Source organism: Watersipora subatra, chromosome 6, assembly GCF_963576615.1.
Source record: "Watersipora subatra chromosome 6, tzWatSuba1.1, whole genome shotgun sequence".
Lineage (NCBI taxonomy): Eukaryota > Metazoa > Bryozoa > Gymnolaemata > Cheilostomatida > Watersiporidae > Watersipora > Watersipora subatra.
The window spans coordinates 46672216-46699247 of NC_088713.1; the positions used below are offsets into that span (position 1 = coordinate 46672216).

Genomic DNA, 27032 nt, shown 5'->3' on the forward strand with positions numbered 1-27032 from the left:
GGGCGAAGCTTGTTATGCCTATCGTGTTGTTTTCGAGACCGATATTAAAACGCTGTAAAAAAGCCTTCATTAATCTGAAAGTTAGTGGACTAATCTTTATTTTGAGTACAAAATCGGAATCAGCGTGTCTGATTTACCTAGTAAATACAATAAAAGTTGTTCGTGACAGTTATGGTTTAAAGGTACGGCCACACATGTTGATTTCTTTGTTGGTTCTGACCGAAATCACGAAATGAACGAAAAACACAGAATTATTTGGCCGAAATTCACAGAATTGTCAGAGCTGCGCATGCATGCTGAAATCCTTGACGACATGCTTTTAATATGTTAAACAAATTTTATAATGCAATTTTGCAATTTAATTTCGCGTTTTAATCGCGATCAAGTTTTATCAATTTTTATCTAGAAACATCCTGGCAGTCAGATGACCTCAAACAACAAAAACAATTGCAAATGATAAAAATACTGATACTTTCCGATTAAATTTACAAAACAATTGCGTAAGTTCATCATTTGGGCGAGTTTTATATCTATATATATATTTCTCAAAAAATGTCCGTGTGTCATATGTCTGTGTGCATTCCGGCTATAGCTATTATTAAAACAGCGGAGCTAGACAACAATGCTGACGCAATATCATGGAGTACAGACGGTTCCCTACTTACGAACATTCGAGTTACGAACAACCCGTACATACGAACAGGTCTGCGCGTATGTCCGCCGCTAATACCGACGGTATTACCGACGTATTAGCGGCGGAAATAGGCACTACTCAGAAGCCCAATCCAGCATCCACCTTTCTCTGCCCAGTTCGTTGCAGCGCCTAAGTGCGTGAACGTATCTCCAGTGCGCAAAGAACTTTTTTATTTTTACTGTACGTATTGTAAAGGAATTTGCCGGCCTTTACTTTATTGGTTACCCTACTAATATAGCACTGAAGCAACTTACGAACAAATTCACCTTACGAACAATCGTTCGGAACGTAACTCGTTCGTAGGTTGGGAACCGTCTGTACCGTCATTAGAAGCCTAGCACCTTACTGGAATTTTCCATTGGCAATGTGCCAGGCTAATAGCTTGAAAGTTACAGTTGTTTGACAAAGTTTTAAAACTTTTACAGTTGTTTTCATTTTTCTCTTAATTTATATCCACTGCCCAAAACACTTCTCTCATGATATGAAGTTTGAAAATTAGAATGGTAAATGTTGTTATATGCTAAATACAAATCAATTTTCTGTCCAGACTTTTTTATTATCCGGGCAAAGCCGGGTAGCACAGCTAGTTCATCATATAGGCCTCATGGTAGTACTGCAATTATACAATGCAACAACTGACGACAACCTGCAGCCTACCCCCTCGGCTTGTCAGATGGCATAATGCCAAGTTGTTCTATTCAGTCAATGAGTTGACAAGGTCCTGATTGGACTCTGTTTATTGGCAGTTGATCTGAGGTCAGCTAGATGGGACACACGGATACGTCAGAACGCAAAGGGTAAAGGTCACACCATCCTCTACGGCAGCTCATTTAATTGACTATTGTTTTGAATGATTCAGATTTGAAAGTGTGCCTATGTGCGTAATTCACTGTTTACCCGATCAACATTACTTCGGAGTTGCCCCCTCCGAAGTGATTGTGTAATATTTGTTTCAATAGACACAGATACAGATTACAGATTCAGATACAGATAAACTTACACACAAAGTTTGATTCGCTTTTATCAGAAAGTGTCGACATTTGTCTACTATTTGCAATTGTTTGTGATGTTAAAGGTTATCTGACCGCTAGGTGTTTCAAGCTTTGACAAAATTTGATTGCTGGTAAAATGCTCAAAAAGAAAAATACATGCTGAAATGGCGTCACTACTCGCGCGGCTGACTGTTTCTGTCGTTATTGATATTGGCTGTCGTGTTCAAGTTGCAGTGTTGTAATTCCCTATTCTGTTAGTCTCTTTGTTGACGGGCAACTATAAATGTCATAATCACTCCTTTGTATGAATCTGACCGTTTTAACCGTGATCAAGTTTTGCCGATTTTAATCTTGAAACGTTCTGGCAGTCCGATCACCTCAACCATCCAAAACAGTTTCAAATGATCGAAAAATACTGACGCTTCTGATAAATTCTACATAATTTTTACGCAGGCTCAACTTTAACAATCTACGGAATTCTTCACCAGAGTCTCACCTAACAGCAAATTTTTGAAAGAGGAATAACTGCTGTGTAAAAACTTAAAATAGGATACCTTGCGCCTTTTTGTCTTTCGCATCGCTTGCAAGTTCCGTTTTTATCTGATTTGATAAAGATTTGTGAGAAACAAAACTCTTTGGATTTACCAATTTTTGCCTTTTCCAACCTGCTGGCGATGTAAATTTGCAGATTAACTGTGTCATAGAAACGGAGTGACTGGCTGTTCACCTAAGGTCAGCTAAATAGAATACAACCTGAACACAAACAATCTAAACTCGCTGTATAACACTACAAATAATTGGTATATAAAGGTTGGCTCACACTATCACGATGTTTCCATGACACGCATGAAGCTCATCATGCGGGTTTGGTGTTGCTCGCAAATTTCATCACTGCGCGAATCAAGTGTTTTTATAGACATTCGCACGATGCGGATTGACGCCGGCGCCTTGTTAAAAAAGGTAACGAATTGTACGCTGTAAGTTGATAATTAGCAATGCAGGTGTTAGCGATGCAAACACGTGAAACACTATCGAAGGGACGACGGAAGTTTTAAAAATGTTTAAATTGAATAGCTGGCGCGGTATTTTAATGCGCATCATTCGTAAGTGCTGTTTCCATAACTGCATTCACGATGGATTCGATAAAGTTTTACGATTCACGAAACTAGCTTATCTTGCGAATTTATGCCATTTCCATGATGCGGTTAACTTGCGGATTGGCTCAAATATGTGAATCATGCTCTTCATGGAAACATAGTGTAGGCTATATCACAGTGTCACCAGTAATCCTACTATGTCAATGATCGTCTCTGATAACATTGTTCACGGTATCACATACGCATCTGTATTTATATCAATTATTATTCTGTGGTGTAGCCAAAAGATGAAATGCTAGTCTCGCAGCAAGTCTCATGATGACCAATAAGCATAATCGAATTTGTGCACATTTCATAGGCTGCCGGCGAAATATCGAGAGTTTGACAGCTGCCATGTTTCCCTGCGTATCATAGTTGCCGCATCTCAACTGAGTTAAGTTTTGCTGATTTTAATCTTGAAACATCCTGGCAGTCAGATCACCTTAAACAACACACATAATCTCAAATGATTGAAAAATATCGATACTTGCAGATCAAATTTTTTCAAATTTGACATGACTGACCCTATAAAACTGAACTTGCATAGAATATTGTCAGATTTTATTAAAATGTATCGACATTTTTCTATCATTGGCGATTTTTTTGTTGTTTGAGGGGATCTGATTGTCAGGATGTTTCAAGGTTGCATTTGACAAAACTTAATCGCGGTTAAAATGCTCAGCTTCCTTCAAGAAAACCCAAGCACGTTTTAGCCATTATTTAACATGTTTTAATGTCTTAAAATGTTAAACATATTAAATGATGGTTTAATGTTCGGGATGTTTTAACTTTTTAAAATGTTAAAACATTTCGAGTGTTTGAAAATGTTTTGTTGATTTTAATCATGAAACATCCTGGCATTCAGATCACCTCAAACATCAAAAAACTCGTCAATGGTAGAAGAATGTCGATACATTATGATAAAATAACTAAAATTTGTGCTAGCTCATCTTTAAAAAGTGTTTTTTGAATTCCCACCCATATCCTTGTGGGTATACGTGGTAGGATATCGAAGTGCCTATCGTGGTTACCATTTCTTTAGCCTTACATCTGTGTCTATAAACTTGTCAAGGTTTGCTTTCCTCAATCCTTCGTTTTTTCGTGACGTCATTTTATCATTGTCGGCCGTCTTTATAGACAATTTTATCGTTAGAAACACGACGCTTTTGCAATGATAATTTGAAAACAATGTTTTTGTTTGCAATATTTTTATTATATTATCAAAACAACACTTAAAAGTACTAATAAATCAAAGAAAAATGATCGTTTTCTACAAATATGGCGGCTTTTTCGTGAACGAGCGCATGTGCAAACGACTTGATGACGTCAAAAAAACGATGGATTACACACTAGAGAAGCCTATAAAACAAGCATACATCCAGCAAGCGTTTGGTTACTGCGCCCTAGAAACATTCTACATATATATTTCTCTGTCTCTCTGTGTAAACACGCACGTGTATCTGTTGTTGTGTATGTTCGGCTACAGCTGTGAAAATTTTGAAATCAAGAATAGCAAGTAGCAGGCAGCCACATTACGTCTCATCGTTTATAAGCTGTTTTTTAATACACGGACAACGCTGGGCATCCAGCTAGTCTGTTTATAAAGGTTAGATGACTCTGTTATCATTTACTCCTGCGTATTCCAATTGCTGCCACAAGCTACTGTATTTTTTTCCTGCCCACAATACGAATTCATCATGGGTACTCAAATGTGTAGGGGATTCAACATTTTTCCTAGAATATCACAATGTCTGCCAGTCACAATGTCTAACAGTGGCATCATGCTGGGAATTTCTGGGAATAACATTGTCAGATGATGACATTGCACTGGTAAACGAATAGTGCTTCCCTATTCAATATAATCACTGAATCAGTAAGAGGGACAGGGCGATCACCCACTTCCTTGTCTTAAATGAAATAAAAACAGCTCCAAACTTAATAAAAACGGACATATTCAGAATATATGAAAACAATGTTATTGGTGAGTCAATCTAAGAAACATGCTGTAGCAAAGTATAAAATACTTGCTGATAGGTTAACTAGTTATAAAAAGTCGTAAATCGTTTTTTGCGACGATGAAGTCACTTTCTTCGCCTTGCGATTTATTCTGCACCCTTGCAAACAATTCCTCATGCTCCATAATCAAAAACTACTGCGATAGCCTTCAAATTTCCTCACTACATTCTTCCATGCACTTTCAGTGCTGTTACGAAAGCATATCTAATCCTGTTGCTAGATGTTTTGACATAACAAATTATGTGGTTTTTGGGTTAACCAGTACTGTAGCAAGAGGCACTAATATGATGTAATTTTGGGTAATAGCTTATTATGAAATAACACTTCATTTGACCACAAGTTATTTTTAACAGCATACTCGGAATGCACGATACACAGGTGCCTGCTGTCGCTAGGCAGACAGTGTTTGACAGCAATAAAATACCATGATGTCAAAATGCCAGCTAGACAAATACCACTTCATGTTTCGTGGCAACCTGGTATGTCTTAGCATTGTTACCAGGCTGAAGTACTCACTGCCTCCACTCCATGGAGCTCACGGGAGGAAATATTTGAGAAATCTAAGTGTTATTTTAACATAACCATCTATAGTCTTTAGAAAAGCGAGGTCTTATATTTATGGTGTTGCCTTCTGGGAAGTCTTATGTCAACGATTTTATAGATACTTTGGACTTTTGGGTCTCAGACGATGGACTCCTGGCTTTTATTATAGCAAGAGTTACATTATCAGTTTTTATACACATACATTTGAGCCTCTACTTATGAAATACTTTACTTAAAAAGTTTTTATGGTACTTCTGGTAGAAACTTACTTTGTCGTACGAAATATATTTGGCCTGTCTGTTAGTTTTGTGCTTTCGCTCGTCTCCTGTTCGTGGTTAACACCTGGAACGCGCCTCACTTTTTTTCTTTTTGTAACAAAAGTCAGTAAAAGACAAGGGTTTCATTTTTGATTGTTGTACAAATTGGAGTTATCATATATCGCATATAGCACATACATAGTAGGACAACCTTCGTTTCTAGCAGTTCAAGTTCTGTGTTTTCTGTATGATCAGTTTTTTAGTTTGCGCCGAAATAAAACCTTTCCAATTGGGTTTTGAAAATGTTTATTCTGAACAAAACCAAGCCAACATAACAACACCCACCTCTTCTGACCGCCATCCTCCAAGTTCTCACGGTCTTGTCTTACTCTTGTCTAAACAGCCAGGGCCAAAGGTCAACAAACATCACCCATTGGTCTTATTAGTTATTTTTCTGTTTTTCTTTTTTGTAGCGTCTTTTTCCTATATAGAGTGTGAAAATATACATATGCAGGTTTCAACCATTGCATGTATTTATAATTTATTTAAATGTTATTTAACTAAATTTGGTGGAGGCTTGGAAAGGATTAGATAATTTATATGGACAAACCAGCTTTTACTGACAAAGTTTTCTACTTGTGAAACTGCTTCCAAACCGAATTATTTTCTTAAGTGGAGGTTCCTTTGTACATCTTTACCGATATTCCAATATATCAACTTTATGATGACCTAGTCTGTGATATTACTTGATGGCTGCTTGCAGTGAGCTACCTGACCCGATGTGGGTCCGAGTCCCCGTATGAGGTGTTGGACGATAGACAAGTTGAAATTGATGATGGCAACTATGGAATCTGGTTCCTTCTCTACATACTTGAGTACATTTCCATCAACTGTGATGAGCGGCAGATCCAATGGGGCTTTCACAACAAGGTAAGGACTTAGTCATTTACCCATTAGAAAGGGCTATTATAAAAATTATAACTAAAAATTAAATTAAAAATTATAATAATAGTACAGTATCCCTCATTACTTCCTGTTCGGCTTTTGTGGCTTTACTACTTTGTTTGGGTAAAAAATTTTCATTAAAAAATTAAAGAAAGCAAATGAAAAACTAAAAGGGCAGTTTAAAAAATTAAATTTGTTTTAAATTTCAATTTTTATAAATTTTAATTTTATAATTTTTACATCAAAATAAATTTTTTTAAAGAAAATGCAGTTTTAAAATTGAAAATACATAAACTGAACATGCATAAATCTCTCTCATACTATGGCCTAGTGAGATCCATCTGCAATCTGGATAGCAGTGGCTCTCTCACCTCTTGTTACATTTTGTAAAGTGTAAAAGTGCAAAGTGCTTTTACACCCTTCATCATGCCTCTTATAAACCCTCAATATTCAAAATTGTCTATTGAATTGAAGGAAACTAGGAAAAAGCTTAAAGTTTGACCTGTAACAAAATTCACACTACAGTTATTTGGAATCAAAAGATTCACCATGTCTTACTCTGTTGTGTTGAAGGTGCAAAATATGTGGAAATGTGATTACAAGCTCTAAAAAGCTAAAAAACGAAGAGTTGATCGCAGCCATCACGAAACCGCCGTAAATCGGAATCAGTTTATTTCTCTGATGTAGTCATTGCATTTGGTTAAATTGTTTTGTCACGTGATGTTCTCACGTCAATTGAAAGGCCAATAAAAGGCTCAACATAAAACTTCTCGTAGCACTAGTTTATGACCAACACTTCGTGTTTTTTAGAAGACTCCGTATCAAATATAGATGCTCGCTACTTTACAGTTTCGTTTCGGCTTGGTCTAATCGTCTAATCATAATCTGATCATGTGACCCATACTTCCTGCCAAACAGCGCAAATAATTCCTGCAGGTTTTTTCGACTATCACAGGTGACCAACTGGCTCTTCATGATTATCAGACAATATGTACTCCTTCGAGCTAAGGTTAAAAAATTAAAAGAATTTTTATGGTAAGTTATAAAATATCAGTTCTGAAAGTGACAGCATTGCACTGATGATAAAATAAACACATAAAAACAATAGACATGGTTTTATTGAATGCGTGAAGTATATTTGTGAAAATATTTCGACGAATGAGGTTGCATGAATGTGTAAACAGAAGCCATCTTGTACAACTACGTTCCATTTGAGCCGTTTTGGAAAGAGATTCAAATCTACGTTGTTTTTTTGATGGCGGCGATTAACTGTTCGTTTTTTAGATTTAAGAGCTTGTAATCACATTTGCACACATTTTGCACCTACAACACAGCAGAGTAAGACATAGGGAATCTTTTGATACCAAATAACTGTAATTTGAATTTTGTTGCAAGTCAACCTTTAAGCTTAATAAAAAGGTGTCTTTGTTAGGGTCAATTAGTTTCTATGTCGCGGTTTACTCTTTGCAGTGTCGCAAGTTCTGATTAACTGCAAACATGAAGGATTATAAAGAAAAGAAAGCAAATAGAAAAAATAAACATGCACTTTTTCGAAAAATTTGAAACTTAAATTTGAAAAGTTAAATTTATTTTTGCATTAAAATTAAAAAGATTTAAACACTTTAAAAATGCATATTTTCAACATAAAAATGTATTTTAAGTTATAAAAAACCGAAAATGCATAAATCTCACAGCTTATCCTCTGGCCCATTCAGATGTCCCTGCAAGCATCATTGACATAACAGTGGCTCCCTGATGTTCTGTTACATTTTGTGAAGTGTAAAAAGTGCAAAGAACTTGTGACGCCCTTCATCATGTTTCTTAAATATTCTCAACTCTTACAATAGCCTACTTAGCCTAAGAAAATAAAGAAAATGCTTACAGTTAGCAAAAAGTGACTCCATTGATTATGAGTTTTTTAGTTTCTATTTCGCAAGTTGTCACTTTCTGTGGGCGCTTAACTCCTGACTAACTTCAATTGAAGTATTAGTCAAGCAGTTTTGATTATTACCAGTAGAATCTTGCCTCGCTAAATTTGCCTTTAGGAAGTAAATATCACATAGGGCCTAAATCTAGTTAACATTATAGTTCATGTATTGGGTACTTCAACTATCTAAGTGTTTCTGGTAAAAATGTTAACATCCCGATTAAACTTCAGTATTTACTGTATTAATATTTGCTCAAAATACTGTGATACAGTAAAACCTCTAGCTATGAAGTTGTTTTGCTCCGATATCTAATTACTATGTTAGGAAGCGATTGTTTCAGCAAATCTTCCTATAAGAATATAGTGTAATTCGTTTCATTCTTTCCATAGCTCAAAATGTATGATAACTCTTTCCTTCTTCATTAATCACTCAAGTTATTACGCATGGCATTAATGCAAACATTAGCTGAACAATAGAATAAAAAATTAATTGATATATAAATTAACATGCACTATTATTAATAAATTTCTATGAATATATATATATTATATAAATATACATATTGCCTATATATTCTCTTTATATGTATTCTCTTCTTATTTACATATATAAAATGATATATACATGATTATGTATATTTATATAATAAATATAATTGTATATATTACATAATTATTTATTATTTATTTATTACACTTATTATTGTTGTACTTTGCATATATGCAAAATAACTTAGTGAAAAGATGCAAAAACTGGAAATTGGGTTGTTATAGTCACTCCTCTGATATCTTCATATGAAAGTGTAGATTTGGTGATGTGCAGATGTAGAAGTCAAGGTGACATGTGGAGGTGCCTAGTCTAAGTAACTTAGATTAGGTCTACTCAGAGCTCAATTATTTTCATGATTTTTTATATTTTTTAATTTGTTTTCAATGCAGCATTTCAAGAAAATTTTTACAATCTGATCATAGAACTTATTTCAGTGGTTGAATAAATTCTTTGAGGAGGTTTTTATAGCGTTCCGACAAATTTGCGTTGAGTATCGGTTTGTCTCTGACTATTTTGTGTTGAGTATCGGTTTATCTCTGACTAATTTGCATTGAGTATCGGCTTGTCTCTGACTAATTTGTGTTGAGTATCGGTTTGTCTGTGACTATTTTGGCAAAACTTAGTAAAGGTGAACAAAGTACAAGATAAGATGTTAAGAATGTGGTTTTGATAACCTGTTGATGACATTTTCTCAAACCTGATTGTTACCTAATTGAAATCAGTACCACAATATTATTTTTATAAGAAAAGCTTTTATTAACTTTTGTTAAACTCAGTGCAAGTTTCATTGCTCATTTACCCTCTTATGAATGGTAGTAAATTGGTGCAGGTGAGTTGTTAGTACTAGTGGTTTAGTTATTGATTTAAGATCATAAATTTGAACATTTCATAAACGTGCAGAAGGTCTACATATTCCTTGTTAATAATTCTGGTTCTTAGAGAAAGCTATGCAAATCAGCTCCATTTTCTAAACTTGGTGTAACATTAACTACTACTGATAGGTGTTGTAACATGAACTGCTTTTCTAAATGCGGGTTTATAAACATTGGGATTTGTTCTCCCTCTTCCCTTTGTTCCCTCCCCTTTTCACTGTGTCTTTCTCACTGTCACCTTCCTCCTTTTTCCCTACCACTCTTAACTTATTACCACATCCGAGTGTTCTTTTAAGTTCATGTGAATATGAAAAAAGAAACGCTGCCAATCATTATAAATATTTTTTATGTAGCAGCTTCTCTACAGTATAAAACAGCCAATAATGAATCGCTCCGCTGTCATCACCACATAAAGCAACCTGTACTTATATCCACCGTTACAAATTTATTTGTCATTGTTAATGTAACTTTGGTTTTTGAGTCAATCACTTTGATTTGTTAGTTTGATGAAATTGTGTTTTTATCTTTTTCTCTCTCAAAGTTTCTCTTTTTTATTGGAAAAAGTAAACACCTCGTGTGTCACAAGTCTTGCCTAGCTTGAAGTTTTTAGATTAGTACTCACAATTTTATGGAGTCATCTATTTTTATTGTAGGAAAGCAATTCCATTGAATACCAGCGAGATGAGGAATACAGCATTAATATGGAGGAAGTATTCGATCAGACGGAACGGCTTATAGAATCGTAAGTGATCTGACCTCTGACTTCCGGCTCACATAACCTTTGCGTAATCATGATTTGGTGTAGTGTTCATATGAGTCGTCTTTTTTTGCTGATTTAATATTCGGATGAAACCAATTATGATGCATGCAAACTGCAAACACCGGAACTGATGCAAAAATCATAAACGCTTATTTCTTAACGGCTGTTGTAGCCATTCCAATATTGCTATTTTTGTAATATTTATGCAAGTATTTTGTACAATATTTTAATACCAGGTCAGTACTTCCTAAGCTTGTCAAAGGTATTGCATAACTTAGATTAGTTAATATGTTGCCCGGCTAGTGTTGCATTAAAGCCTGGACCATTTGATTTCCATGTTCTTTCGCCTAAAACATCATACATGTATATTTGATGGTTTGCGACACACTCAACGAACTTCAGTATTTTGATTGGTTGAAACATAACCAACAATCCGTTGTGTGGTGTTTTGGTGTTAAGGTTTTGTTATACAGCTTGGTATTTTTTGTCAGATAAAGCTGGTATCAACTCTTTCGCTACCAAACTAATTTGTTTACTTTAATTTGAAACATATTTGCATAGTCTGTAAACCGTGATATTTGGCAAGCCTATATAAATTGTTATAACTTTCAAACCACGCATTCTATGACAACATTTTGGTATCAAATTAATTAGCATAAAATTTTAAATTAGCGCATGCCTTGTATAATTTTAGGCTAATTAATTTTATGCTATAAATTAATTAGTATAAAATGTAAATAGGTCTGCAATAAATTTGTTTTACAGCTGTTTGGTTCACATATTTGATATCAGGACAAAATAAGGAGTAATTCAATATATAATTTGCGGTTATTGACTAAATTCACGATGAGTAAGTGTTATAAATTATAATTTATTTTTCAAACATAGTGGTCCATTTTATTTTCGACATCGCTGTATCCTTCATTTTTTCGTGACGTCATTTTATCGTTGTTGGCCATCTTTATAGACAATTTTATCGTTAAAAACACGAAGCTTTTGCAATGATAATTTGAAAACGATATTTTTGCTTGCAATTTTTTATTATAGTATCAAATCAACACCTAAAAATACTAGTAAAGAAAAGAAAAACGATCATTTTCTACAAATATGGCGGCTTTTTCATGAACGAGCGCAACTGCAAACGACTTGATAACGTCAAAAAACATATTTTAATGGTCTTTGCTAAACAGTAACTTGGTTTGTCAGAGCATTAGTTGATATAAACACGTGAACATTGCCTCAGAAAAAAACTTACACGCTTACATGAGCTCCACTTTAGTTCGCACGCTACTGTGTATGTTGTAGTTCAAATTTATTCTTTAGTTTAAACAATGGGGACTAGTCCAAAAAATTAAGATCTAGTTTGATAAATTTTGTTTAGTGTGAAAATTTCATTCCAGAACATAAAAGATAGCCATTTATCATACATCTATCTTTGGTTAGCAGCAGTCACTTGTGGTAAATACTGTTTCAACCGCAGCTCTTAAGGTAAATTTTGGCAATTAAATTTTGGACAATATTCGACGCCCACAAAAGATTAACGATTCAGACCCCATTTTCAGAATGTTGGTTTACATTGGTTGCCAGTCACAAGCGAACCTGACAGAAACGTATGTTATTATCGTCAAAGACGTGTTGTACCAGCGGCAAATTCACTTAATCTCTCTGTTCTATTTTCTACGAATTGACCAATGAGGTGATCTGATGTGTAGCAATTGACCAATGAGGTGGCAGGTAGTATCTGATGAACACCGAGTGTGAGTCACAGAATCTCAAATGTGAACCAGGTTTTACCAATACATCACATTTGCATGCTGTCTTCTCTTTAGAGTCGTCTCCTCATTGGTGCATGCGCACAATAGAACTTGGACAATGCACATAGCATACTCAATGTGAAGGTTGGGCTGGTCTGTCACATGCCACAAATAGGCTATTGGTTTTTACTGCGTTCGTTGTAAGGCTACATAAGATGGTATTTCAGATTTATTCAATCATCAAAGCTATGATAATATTAATGCATGGTTTTCTATGTTGATCAGATTTGATCAATTTTTTGTTTTTGATCAGATTCAGAAAGTTCTAGAAGTCAGCTTACTACACGGGAATTATCTAATCTTGTTAAACTCTTGAAGTCACCAGAAGTAACCTTGAATGCGCAGCTTCATTGGTTGTAAATAACTCGTGCAGCTATTGATTCAAGATGGCCGTCATTGATGTCAAGATAACATGTCATTATGAATTGTATTTGTGGGCATTAAAAACCTGGCTGCCATTTTGCAAGAGGAGATATTTGTGATTATAAAGTTCAGTGACAGTAACTTTTGTTCTCATCGTTGGTAGAATGGGCAGAAAGGACTTCAACGTTGTTGACAGACATGAAAGTTTGAAATACCTTCTCTACAGTCAGATCTTACCAAGGATTATTATTTCGAGACAGGAAATACCTCTACTCGAACAAGCTCTCGCTAACCAGGAGGACTTTATTGCCACCATCAGTGAGTAAAATAGCCTGTGAATCGTCAGTTTAGCGTATGTAGTGGTTATAGCAGCTTTACTCCATGATTCTGGTCTATTGTTCACCGTACGCTATCAAAATTAGGGCAACATTTTGGAAACAGGTTTGCCCAGATGTCTGTTAGTCCACGGAAATTTAGTTGGTCAATTAATTGAACCAGCTCCTCCGATGAAATCCAATGTAGTAACTAGCGTACAGCTCATAGCGTGTCAAGGTCGATAGCAGGGGTATCAAACTTTTGCAAATTATTTTTTTTATTTTATGTTTTTATCATCCATACTGAAACTGTGCTGCCTAAACTTTAGAGTTGTTTTTGGGGGTTGCGACTACTTTTTTAGCACACTTTGGATCAATTTTTCAGAATAGACTTTTCCGTGATCGATAGTTGGCAGGAAAAATCATGAAAATTTCATCGATGCAAATGGAATTGACCAAATTTCTATCAATCTGTTCTGGTTGATGTGATCAGTCCATTTGTATTTTTTGATCCCATAACGTATTGAGTTCTTGATGATCAAATTTATGTCATTGTTATTTCTTATTGTTTGGTTCCCTGTGCGCAGACCTCACACAGATTATTCAACTTTTATCATTACGAAAGAGACAAACAAGAACTGCTACTAATGGCATAATTTTTGGTGAAAGTTTTTTCTTCTGATCGTTGTAACTGTGATCGAGTTTTGTTGATTTTAATTTGAAACGTTCTAGCAGTCAGATCACCTCAAACTTAAAAAACCATCGCAAATGATAGAAAACAATCGGTTTTGATGTCGAAAAAAATATCGTTGATTGTTTTTAATGTTTGAGATGGCCTGACTGCCAGGATGTTTCAAAATTAAAACCGACAAAACTTGATGGCGGTTAAAACGCTCAGATCAAGCGAAAATGCCATTATAACGTCAATCGTTTTAATGACACTGACAGAATAACTATAGCGACGATAACAACTAATGATATCATTTCACACATATTTTCCTTCTCACCATTTGAACCACGATTAAGCTTTGTCGATTTTAATCTTAAAACTACTTGACAGTCAGATCACCTCAAACATCAAAACAATCACAAGCGATAAACAAATACCTATACTTTCTGATAAAATCTACTAAAATTTTGTGTACATTTGTCTGTAATACTAGTTTGAAAGGAAATCATTGTGTAAGTTGGTGTATGCAGACAAGCAGTTGGAGACACTGAACAACACATCTACTGGTTGTAAGTCGACCCTCTTAAACCTCAAAGGGAAAGTTCTGCCTGTTCTAATCAAGTACAAGGAGCTACGATACCTTTACCCAGATGCCACCAACGCTGTCATCAAACGCCTCCAACACGACGCTGCCAAGGTTAGTAGAGATGGTTACTGGTTTTATGTTCGCGGGCTCGGTGTCTCGCGGTTATGTTGGGTTTATTTACATAAGATATGACAGTGTGCTTTTGAAAACTAACAGCACAGGCTAGTTGGTTTTACTATGTATTTCACAGAATAATGTAATAGTAATAAAGTGACGATGTTATAGAACTTGTGAATATCATGTTGATGTAAAGATGAACTTGCGAAAAACTTTCGTAGTTTTTATCAGAAAGTATCGGTATTTTTCTATCATTTGAAATATGATAGACGAGTATTTTTCTATCATTTGAAAAATGATAGAAAAATAGTCTCATAGATTGTGTGTTTTGACCTATTTAGCTTTTATCCCATGAATTTATTGCAAATTTACATTTTGAAAGTGTATAAAGTTGATATTTTTCTTACAAAAGTAGCCAATCAGAGGTGGGAATATAAAATAGAAACTACTGAAAACAGTAATCCTTTCCTAAACCATATAAATGCTGCCGTTGTTAGTGTGAAGCTCTGTATCATATTGATATACATTGGTAGTACTGTTTCTTCCCTCATTCCAACTTGTCAAATGTTTGCAGGTGAAACGCAAGGTAATGCTAAACATGGTTCTGAGTTTGAGTGCTTCCTTGTTTGGTACACTGCATTGATATGCACATGTGTATATACTTTGATGCTAGTGTCAGTACTGGTGCATTTTCCTTGTCAAGTTTTTACATTCAAACAAAGGTTACCTTTGATAAGGCTAGGTTTTGGAACAATTTAATTTTAATTCAGGTTTTACGAAAATTCAATTTACTTCAGGGTTTTACTTCAAAATGTATATGAGTTGATTGCAACAGATCTAAAAGATAAATATAAGATATTTCAAGTTTATTGGCATCAATTTCGATAAATTTGATAATTGTTCCCGTTTTAGTAATCTCTATGTCGGTAGAATTATGTTTTGGTCTTCATTTTGGTTCATAATAACTTGCCCTTTTAATCGTTCCCTCCTCTCCTGTCCTGTCCGATCCTCTCTCCTTACAGATGGACTCACTTGAAACTTTAGTAGATTTTATCAGAAAGTATCAGTATTTTTCTTTCATTTCTGATTGGTGTTGATGTTTGAGGTGATCGGACTGTCAGGATGTTTCAAGAATAAAATCGCCAAAACTTGACCGTGATTAAAATACTCAGATCAAGCGAAGTGCGATTATGACGTGATGATTATGAATTGCCAAGAGGCAGAAGTTTCAAGGAGACCGACAGAATAGAGACACGTAACGCTACATCTTGGACGCATTAGACGATATCAACTATTGTAACGATGGCAACTAGTGACGTCATTTTACACATATTTTTTCTTCTGAGAGCTTTAACCGTGATGAAGTTTCATTGATTTTAATCTTGAAACATCCTGACAGTCATATCACCTCAAAAATCACAAACAATCGCAAATGATAGAAAAATACAAAAACTCTGATAAAATCTACAAAATTTTTGTGTAAATTAATCTTTAACGATGGGTGATGGTGTAACTACTCCGTCCGTCTCCCTGACTAACTCGTTCAATCAACATGGTACTTATCTCTGTCTCCAGCCTTTGTCATACTGCATTGTTCATCAAATACTTTTTGCTTTGACTTAGCTTCGAGCAGAACCTGTTAGCGCAGAGAATAATTTGTTGCTCGCTGAACTGCTTGAGAATATCCGCCATCTGCAGAAGAAAGGAAAAAAACCTTCGAGTAAATGGAAACGCAAGCACATCGAACTCCTGGAAGGTAAGATTTCATCATACGAGTTATACATGAGAGACATATTTTCTATAATGGTATAAAAAACTATTTCATGGTGAGTTGCATTATTATCTGCTGTGTATGGGTTCTGATATTCCTAACACACAAAGTATGTAGGGTCCGAGAAATGTATATATAAATTTCAATATTTATACTATATATATATATATATATATATATATATATTGAAACATAATTATCATATATTTATATGATATGATATTTTTATATGATATGATATTTATATATAATATATATTTGATATATTTATACCAACTATATATCATATATAAATATTTATATGATATATATTTATATATAGTTCTATATATATATATATATATAGATTCATGTAAAAACTTATACCATATAGTGATATCTGTGATCACAATTATATATATATATATATATATATATATATATATATATATATATATATATACCGTAAGTCCTCATGCTCAAGCCGCGCGGCTTGTGCTCAAAACCAGTTGACTCACAAAAGAAAAAATAATCCTCCAACAAGCCGCATATGCCCACAGACCGCGGCTAATGATCGAGGTTTTGTCGTCATCGACCCTTTCAGGAGTGAGAGTGTTGAGAAGGGTTCCGCTATACGCCCGTCCTCTTGAATTAGAAAACAGGCTACATCAGTACGCGTGAAAAGAATTTTCTTTTACTTCCAAGTTCAAATTAAAATACCTAAACCCTTGCATCAAGAACTTACTTGCCATGTCTCAGCTAGATTTTTATTGCGCTGTTAGATAGCTTCACGTTTATGGAAAAATGTCGGTCAAGAATGAATTGGTTTCAATAACCTATGACTGTTGTGAGTTGAACATTAGCGATAAATTCTTTTTAGTCTAAAGTATTCCATAAACATGACCTTGAAAATAAACGAGTAGGTTGCCAAAATCCCGTACATAAAAGTGTATCATGACTGCGATTCTATGGTTATAGCGCGGAACTGAGCAGAGACTGCATCTATTGACAAGCCGCCCTAAGCCTCACGTAAGTTTTAAAAACTTGGCTTTAGCCGCGGCCTATGACCTTGAACCAGAAGCCGCGCCCAACGACAAGCCGCGCGGCTTGAGCATAAGGACTTACGGTATATATATATATATATATATATATATATATATATATATATATACAGTCAAACATGGATAACTCGCCCACGGATAGCTCAAATACGTGGTTAATTCGAACGGTTTCTTTGGTCCGTTCCCACGTAATGATAAATTGCTATAGATAACTCGAACTCAACACTGTTAACTCGAACTGTTTTTTTGCCCAATGGCTACCGAAATGGTTGTTATCGCTTTAGAAAATCACTTTATTCAAAGCCATAGAGGTAAACCTCATCTTTTCGTAATTCATAAGCGTCGTTATTACCACCATCGGCAAAGTATTTTTGTCAACAACTTTTCTAAAGGTTTGGTGAAATTTGATTTATACTGCTATACGATGAATAGCACGGGCTAGCCGGGTCACGCGCACAAGGATTTTCGCCAAGCATATACAAAACAAAAACAGCATGTTGTTTTTGTTTTGTATGTGCGTGGCGAAAATCCTTGAGTGCGTGACCCAGCTAGCCCGTGATGAATAGTTTTCCGACGTTGATTCCGTGTTGAATCAACGTCGGAATGTTGAATGTTTAAAACGTCTTAAAAATTGTTGTAATTAAACGTATACGTTGTCTTAGCTAAAAAAAACTATTCATCATTTGACCTAAACACAGAATACGTGTGTACATTCAATAAGTATCCATTCAAAAGGCGTGAGTGATATACAATGTACCGTAAAACCTCGTAAAACTTCTAATTGAACTGCCTCGGAGTGTTGCTCTTAACGAATCCCAGGTAAAGTAAGGTAATCTTTGCATAAACTTCAAGAAAAATCGGCAAAATTGATAAAAAAAAACGCTCAAAAGAAAAAGATGTCTTTTCTTTTGAGCATTTCAACAACGATCAAGTTTTGCCAATGTCAATCTAAAAAACGTCCTGGCAATAACATCACCTCAAACAACAAACCAATCTCAAGAGATAGAAAAATCTCTATTCTTTTTGATAAAAACGTTTTAAACTTTACATTAGAAGCATTTAATTTGAAACAAGCCATTTGTGCTTTTGATTTATATTATAGTTTGTATATGTACATGTATCTACTAATAAATAAGTAAATACATGGACTTGTGACAGTGCTCTGATAACTTGAACGCTCTGATAATTCGAACACTTTTGCTCGGTCCAGTGAAGTTCGAGTTATTCATGTTCGACTGTATATGTGTATATATATATATATATATATATATATATATATATATATATATATATATAGATATATATATATATATATATGTATATATATGTATATATATATATATATATATGTATATATATATATATATATATATATATATATATATAGAATTGCAGTTGCTGAGAATTGAACTTTTGTTCTGTTGTATGTACTGCTAGTTGAATATTGCATTTAGTTTGGTCTCTTGTAGAACAAGGCATGGTCTTAGATATTTATGCTTCGACTGTGGAGGATCTGGATACATCAAGAGAAGTAGAAAAGCAAATGCTCTCAGCCAAGGTCAAGGCTCTGCAGGTCAAGGAGGAATTGAGAAACACCCAGGACAGGCTTAGAAGTGAAACTGAGACTTACGGTAGGCTACTACATAGACACAGATTTAATTTGTATTTTCAGATTACAAGTAATATTTAAAATTGCTGTAGCTTTGATAATCCTTTTATGGACAAATTCATAACAAAAGGTAGGATAACTCCAGGATGTGTTTCATTACATAGTGGATTTGTTTGGCTTTCGAGGGACGGTCTTGTTTTTCTGGCATCGACGATAATTTGTCGACAAACCAATGCGTCTTCTTGCAGTTTAGATAGTATTTTGCAGTTGTCTACTCTTTTTAGCAACTTTCAAGTGTGAAAACAACTCTAAATACTATTTTCATAGCTTCAAAATAGGCTGTCTGCCAAGTTTTGAGCTCCGTTTTGATGATTTTTATCGTATGTTTTCACAATTTCATTATACAGATACAAACTTTTGTCTATTTTGGTCCATAGATATTGTTTGTCTTTTCAGTATGGACAATGATATTAAAACATTAAAAGCAAAACTCTGTCCGCAATAGTTTATTTAAGAAAGCTCGTGTACTTTTGGACACATGATTCAAAAATGTGAATTACTGCAATATTACAATTCGTGTGTCCAACATGTTTCCATTGTTAATTCAGGGTTGCATTCTCTTGCGTACCAGATAAATAACCAAGCACTTGTTAATCGACAAGTATATCGGTGCTAATAATTAGAGATTCTCTATATGACAATTTAGTTGTTCGATGGTGATTTTTAATGTTGGTGATTTGAAAATTGCCACTATTCACAGAGATGTCACCAATCGTAGAAGTGATATAGTCGTGTATTCACAATTTATATCACATTGATGATTTTCAGAGTGAGCATTAGTGGAACTAAAATTGACAAGGTTCATTCCAAGGCCTTCCATGCGCACACGGGCGTTTATAAAATAAATGTTTCTAACTATCATGAACACAAAACAGTCTCTTTTTGAGCTAAAATGTACCAAAAATATTACCAAAAATTTACACGTCTTTTCGACATAATGATAATCTTGCAAAAAATCGGAAAATATTGTGAATCGTTCATTCGCATTATCAATTGCAATCTGGTAATTTTTGGCAATCATGGAGCTCTACTAATAATTTTCTATGAGTTTTGATCTTGTACGCGGAACAGGAAGAACACAGTTTTGCAAATATTTGTTACAGTTTTTAGCTGGACTATTGTTATTTGTTATTTGACTTAGGTCAGATGAAACGTTTTATCTCATACAAATATCTTTTTTATGCAGCTGCAGATGTCTTTCTTACCAATTATTTTTAACTTTTCACTAGGTTATGACCTGCCTTCGACCTACAGCATGGACAGCGCCTCTCACTCTCACCTTTCACTCTACGACGCAGTACTCACCATCATCCAAGATATCTCACAGGAAGTCGGAAGTCAGCACATGCGAGAGTGTAATCAGATCATCGAGCGGTGTGGGCTAACCCTCCTCCAGTGGAATGTAAATATTCACTTTATTAAAAATGCGCAAGGTCTGATTCATCTGTCAATGTAAGGTGGCTTTCGGTACTATCAGATGTGTTAGTAGTACAGCACATCCCTGGGTTATGATGTTCCTGTTAGACGGAATTTGTTACCTTATGTTGTGTAACATGGATGTGTTTTTTGCCCCCGCCATATGACATTTTTTCGCCATACGACATCAACAAAAATTCTCTCAATATTCAAATTTGGTAATTGGCGTGCTGAATATGTCGGAAGATCGAAGATGCTGATATGCTATTCGTCTAAATCCCTCCCACAGTGCATGAAAGAGATACGATGCTCGCTCTCTCAGTTCAGCATTCTTAGTGTTTAGTAACTGCTTGATATTACGCGAGGGAAACAAAAATTAGTGAGAAGTAAACGGAACTGAAAGTTTGTTGTGCATTTTAGTCTTTAATATAATATTTACTATGAGCTTTATATATATAAGTATATATGTACTGTAGTTATATTTACTACAATGTATGTAACTACATATATAGCTTTAGTTCGTTAACCATGGGTCGTAAGATTGATAACGAGGTTAAACGAAGAAGTAAGAAAATGATTGCCATTGCAGCGAAGCTAGAGTTACTAGGTTAACTATAGTAAATAAGGTTGATATAATTTTCTTTTAATATGAACAGTATGTATTTGAAATATTGATCTTTTTACCAAGGGGGTGTTTGCATAAGATAATTACTATATGTTTCTATATGATGTTTCTATATGTTTTTATACTTCTCTATATGACATTTTGGTCTTACGATGCCAACTCCGAAATGAATTATTTCCGTATGGCGAGGATCCACTGTATTATTTTAAGGGTTTTATTTAACAGTACTGCCTCCTCACCCTGTGTGCATTCCTAGGTAGTCGAATTTTAGTTCTATTCTATATTTAAGTCGAACTCTATCACTAAAACTCAAAAATATCAATGAGAACAAGATTACTTGTAATCTACATGTATATTATCGCTAGTACACTGGCCACGTACGCAAGTAGAAATCTTGTGTAATAACTATATGCGTAATTATTCTGTGGTGCAGTGATGTGATTTAGTGGTGCAGTTGTTGGTAGTGTACTTAGCTGCAAAATGAAGTATCTGAGTTCGATTCCCGTGTGAGGAAATCTTTTTCTAACTCTTTTAGCTTGGCTTCAGACGGACATGGATTTTATTATGCTAAAGATTAAAAGCAGATGTTAGTTAGAGCTCAGCAAACCAAGATAATTTGCTCCCTGATCGGTTTTGAGTGCTAAAATTACAGTAATCCCTTGCTGCGTCTTGGTTTAGCTTTCTCTTCATCATGGGGTACAAAAATTCAACAAAAATGAGAAATTAGAAAAAAAAATTTTAATTTATTATTTTTATAAAAACTTAAAAAAAATTTTATTAATAAAAACTTTCATTGTTGATAAAAAATATGAAAATTAAAATTTATAAAATGCATAAATCTCTATCATACTCTGGCCAAGTGAGATTCTTCTACGAGCATAATTGTGATAGCGGCTATCGCAGTTCACATTTTTCTGATACGTTTTTTGAAGTGTAAAATTATAAATTGCTTGTAACTTCCTTTACCACACCTCTCAAACGCCATCAACCATCAAAATTTTCTAATAAACAGAAGAAAAGAAAAATTTTAGAATTAAAAGAAAACTGACTTTATTAGATACAAGCTTATTAGGTTCTAATTTGCTGATTTTCACATTTCATGGGAGTTGTCAGTCCTGATTAACCCTGAAAAGTAAGGGATTACTGTATCATATTTGGAGCAGATACTTTTGATAAGGATATAGTTTAATTCATTTGATATGTTTTAAAGCTCGAACGCCTAAGCAAATAGTGTGGCTAATTACACAGCTTTTAGATGATTGCATTGTTTAACATATTTTATTTTTTGTTTCCTCTTTTCTTAAAAAACATCAGTTTAAAAAAATTTTAAACTTTTTATGTTGAACAATTCTTCGCATTTGACCCTTTGACTGGCTGCATTATTCATTATGCCAAGTGCTATCGTGTCAAATTTTTTCGCTGAAATACTCAGTATTTTGTTTTAGCCCCTGCTCTGTTATTATATGGTCTATCTAGCCCATATTAACAATACATCATTAGAATCCTTTCAACAACAAATTGTGACCATTAGTACTTGTCTTGGGTGACGTCGTAGCAAACCAGATAATGCCGAATACAAGAAAGCCTGGTTGTTGAAATAAAAATACAACTGTCTAGGCTCCGGTTCATATTTCATATATGCTAGCCATTTTCTCTTGCTACTAGAAGTGTTAAAATAATGTAAAAGTAGTTGGGACAAACTAGAATATATTAATGCAAAGTTATATAACATAATATGATTATAAAACAACCCGGAAATGGAGCTAAAACAGGATTCCAAAATTTACATTTTTTTTTCACAAATTTACACATAGGCTTTGTGATATGCAAGTTTAAAGTGGGTATAGAGATACACAGCTTAGCTTAGTCCAACAGAAATACGATTTTTTAAACTAAAATTAATTAAACATTTTTATTTATTTCTTTTGATTTTATCATTTATCAACTTTTTGTTTTAAAAACAAAGTTTAGAAAAAATTTGAACTTTGTGGAACATTTCTTCTTTGTAGCGTCAGATTTTTTTTCTAATTTCTTAAAGTGTTTTTATGTTGAAGTAATCCTAGTGGAAATTTGACTACGTAGGGTGAATCTCTCATTTTTTCTATATTGTTACTACTACAGCAAGCCGTGAAGAAAAGTGACAAGATACAAAAAGGGAAGCAACTTCGCACTATTACTTGGATTAGACAGGAGTTAAGCTGTGCCAGTGTAGTCTCTGCTTAAAACTCTCTCGTTATGCTACATTTTGCTTCAGTTTTGTTGTTGCTTTGCTGCAGATTACACTCTCAGTTACATGTTACACTTGCTATTTTCCTCCCAACTCATTCATATCCCAATTATGAAGCATTTTACAGCCTATGCAGCAAGTACAGCCTATCTCAAAGAGATTGACTGTACTCTGCATTTGTAAACAATGACCTCCAGGTACCTGTGATCTCAACAGATTGTATCTTTCAATAGCAATGATCGCGTTAAAGCTGTATGTCATGTGCATATTTTCAATTTTTTTATCATAGCTCGAAAAAGATCATGGCAATTTCGAGTTCGTTCGTTGTCTTTGAGAAAGAATAACGGTTTTTTGAATATATTTTCACTACAAAAAACACTCCTTTGAAAATTCACTCTATTGCAAATCTCACTACACATTGCTTGATATTTGGCAGAGGGTGGCTTTGGGTATATTATTCGCTTGCTGCCGTTATAAACTTATAATAATAATTGAGTTCAGTATTAAAAATTAATTTTAATACTAAATTTTTCATTTTAAAATTATTTTAAATCAAGTATTAAAAACTTGAAGTTGAATCTTCTTGTTATAAGAATGAAAATATGGCTTTTGATTGTATTTCATATTGTTGTGAAAAATGGACAATACGTAACATATAATAGGTCCTACATGAAATATAGTACACATGATAAAACTTTTAACGCAGTATATCAATTCTATTTGTAGATACATGGATGTGAACTTTGTTTTTGTTTTTAGACCATTTTTTGTTTCTAAGAAGTGAATTTTTTATTAGGAAAAAATTAAAATGAACTACAGCGAAGTATGTGTATATAAAATTGTATTATTTTGAATTGAGTTCTCCATCATAGTGAGGACCCAGTAATCATTTTTACATCGTAAAATTGTACTCCAAGTATTGAAAGTTCGAACTCACGATTGTCATCAATCTCTCTGTCACAGGCTAGAGCTGTCACATTTGTCAATGTTGTTTAGTGATTATGCATTTCTCATTCGTTGTTCCTATGGCCACTTGACTGACTCTTTCATTCATTCTGGCTTATTGGTTGATTTTGAATCAAAAAAGAGAGTTTTAGCCAATAATATTTTGGTACTACCTTGGACTGCGTCGTAATTTCAATAGAAACACACTGTTCATTGCAAGTAGTTGCGGAAAGGAGTACCTGAGTGTGAACAAGCAGAGTAGCATATCTTAATATGTTCAGTGCTGATTTTGTTTGCATCCCTGTATTTAACGATGAACTGTCACAAAATTTTAGTTGATTTTATCAGAAAGTATGGATATTTTTTATCATTTGCGATCGTTTTTGATGTTTGAGATGATCTGATTGCTAGGAGGTTTCAAGGTTAAAATCAAAAAAACTTGACTGCGGTTATTACGCTCTTCTCAAGAGAAAGTGCGATTATGAACTCTATAGTTGCAAAGACTGACAAAATAGATACACGTAACACTGTAACTTGAGCGCAACAGCCGATATAAACTATAGCAACGATAACAAGTAATGACGTCATTTTGCTTCTGAGCATTTTAACCGCGATAAAGTTTCATTGATTTTAATTTTGAAACATCTTGGCAGTCAGATCACCTCAAACATCAAATACACTCACAAATTTTAGAAAAATGCTGATACTTTCTAATACATTCTACTAAAGTTTTGTAAAAGTTCATCTCTAAGAGTGCTTTTTTATAGCAGACTAGGTTTAGCCTGTGTTCTACTCATTCCTCCACCTTTGCAGGAGAACCCCTCACTGATACCATCCACGGACAAGATCTACTTTGACTGCATGGAAGAAGACTTTGTGGTGCTCTGTGAGCCGGATATTTTCACTATCTTGCTCGACAGGATCACTATTCAGTGTGATTTCACGGTGGATAGATTATTACAGATCCTTCCTAGGTACTGTCCATATTGCATATCACTCGCTCGTATGAACTTAAGTCGAAGATGTTTTCATACCAATTGAAAGTAGCAACGGTCAAGTGGGTAGCACTTTTGGTTATCAAACGGGAGGTCAGCGGTTCGAACCCCAGTATGGGCTGTCAATGAATGCATTGCTCTTGTATCATTTGTTTTTTTAAGTCATCAATTCGTCTGCACATGCGCTCGGGCGCAGATATGCCGCCATATTTGTAGACAAACAATCGTCATTCTTGTTCACTTTACGTATTTGAATAGTATTTTCGGTTTTATTTCGATAATATATCAGGATTCTCTGGAAAAAAGTGTTCAGCGTCAACCAAAAAAAAAATCTATGAATGGGTTGTTTGTTTGCCTTTTAGCGGTGCCTGAATATTGTTCACTGAATTTCGCTAGTAATTAGAACTGTGTGAGATGCATTGTATGCATCCATAAGATATAAATCAGCCAATGGGATGGCGTGAAGTAATTAATTAGCCAATAGCCGAGCAGCTCTGGTTCGCCACTTTCGAATAAATCTGTACACCCGCTTGAATGGCCAGCAACTCTTTTATTAATTATTTGAAGAAAGATTTCTACAAAACAAGTTTCTTAAATTTATGGGTTCGTAAAGATCAAAGAATGTCAAAGTGACGGTCAAATAGAGGTGGCGTTCAAATAGAAGGTGGCACTCTATTTCTCAACTCTTCTACCATTGTAGCGGTCACGTAGAGGTGGCGTTCAAATAAAAGTTTTACAGAAATTATCATGCTCAAGGTCATAAGACGATTTCAAATATACTTAGAGTGCATGCACTCCGAACTGCTACAGTACTGTACCAATAATTCACTACTGTAAACAAATTTGTTCATTGTTTTGTTTTCACATCTTAGTAGACTTACCACTGTCATGCCGCCTTTAATTCCACCAATTATCATTGCTGTTACAAGCTTTCAATGTAGTCTTTTCAATCTAAATCTAACTTGGATTCTAGATCAAATATTGCTTTACTGTACTGATATTCCTAACTGTTGTTCTTATCATGTGTCAACCGTGTTCTTTTTTAGCTGGCTTGGCCGGTACGTGATTTGTTGTGCCTAACAAACCTGTTCCATACCGCCTCTGTTCTTACCTGTCCATCGCTTGTTCTATAACTCATTTGTCTGTAAACATTGTACAATGAATTCATTGACGTTGATATGCTTTATGTATACCTATTCTAATCATCACCGCTTATGTGTCACTTGCGGCTAGAGACACAACCATAGTCTTAGCTATGTGCAATTCTGCTGTGAAACTCTTTCCCTCTGTGTGTTTTCTAGCTAGTATGTAATGGATTTTCTGAACCTTTGCTATTTTAAACATTTTTTTGCAATAGTTGGAAAAGTATTAAATTGATTGCTACGAAATAAAACGAAATTGGTCGGTGGAGTTTTTTCTGTGAGATGTACTAGTTTTAATAGTGGTTTTGTTAGTTCAAAATTGAAAAAAATGGAAAATTTGCTGTGAAAAATTTCTCTCCACTCTATTTTCCTTAAAAGCATTTTTTACAACAAAATAGCGGTCATTATCTGAATCATCAGATTTGCTGCTACTTTTACTACTAAATGATGACTCAAAGTCCAATTTAAAATGAAATAACATATTAAACTTGTAATATTATAACTATAATTAATATTACATTAGTATTAATTGATATTACAACTATTAATATAATAATGTTCTATATTATTAGTATTATATTGTTATTACAATTATTAATATTGCAATTACATATTATTGTAATTAATATACAGATTACAAATATTA

The 27032-nt window shown here is 34.4% G+C and overlaps 1 protein-coding gene across 1 annotated transcript in view; it reads left to right on the top strand.

The window, feature by feature from the left end:
- Positions 1-27032, top strand: part of LOC137398586 (uncharacterized) — a 56752-nt gene that overhangs the window by 12969 nt on the left and 16751 nt on the right. The window contains exons 3-10 of the mRNA XM_068084746.1: positions 6402-6568; positions 10586-10674; positions 13033-13187; positions 14384-14550; positions 16180-16312; positions 18837-18998; positions 20266-20438; positions 25063-25223. Of these exons, the coding sequence (XP_067940847.1) occupies positions 6402-6568; positions 10586-10674; positions 13033-13187; positions 14384-14550; positions 16180-16312; positions 18837-18998; positions 20266-20438; positions 25063-25223 (1207 nt within the window). The remainder of the gene's footprint in view (positions 1-6401; positions 6569-10585; positions 10675-13032; positions 13188-14383; positions 14551-16179; positions 16313-18836; positions 18999-20265; positions 20439-25062; positions 25224-27032) is intronic.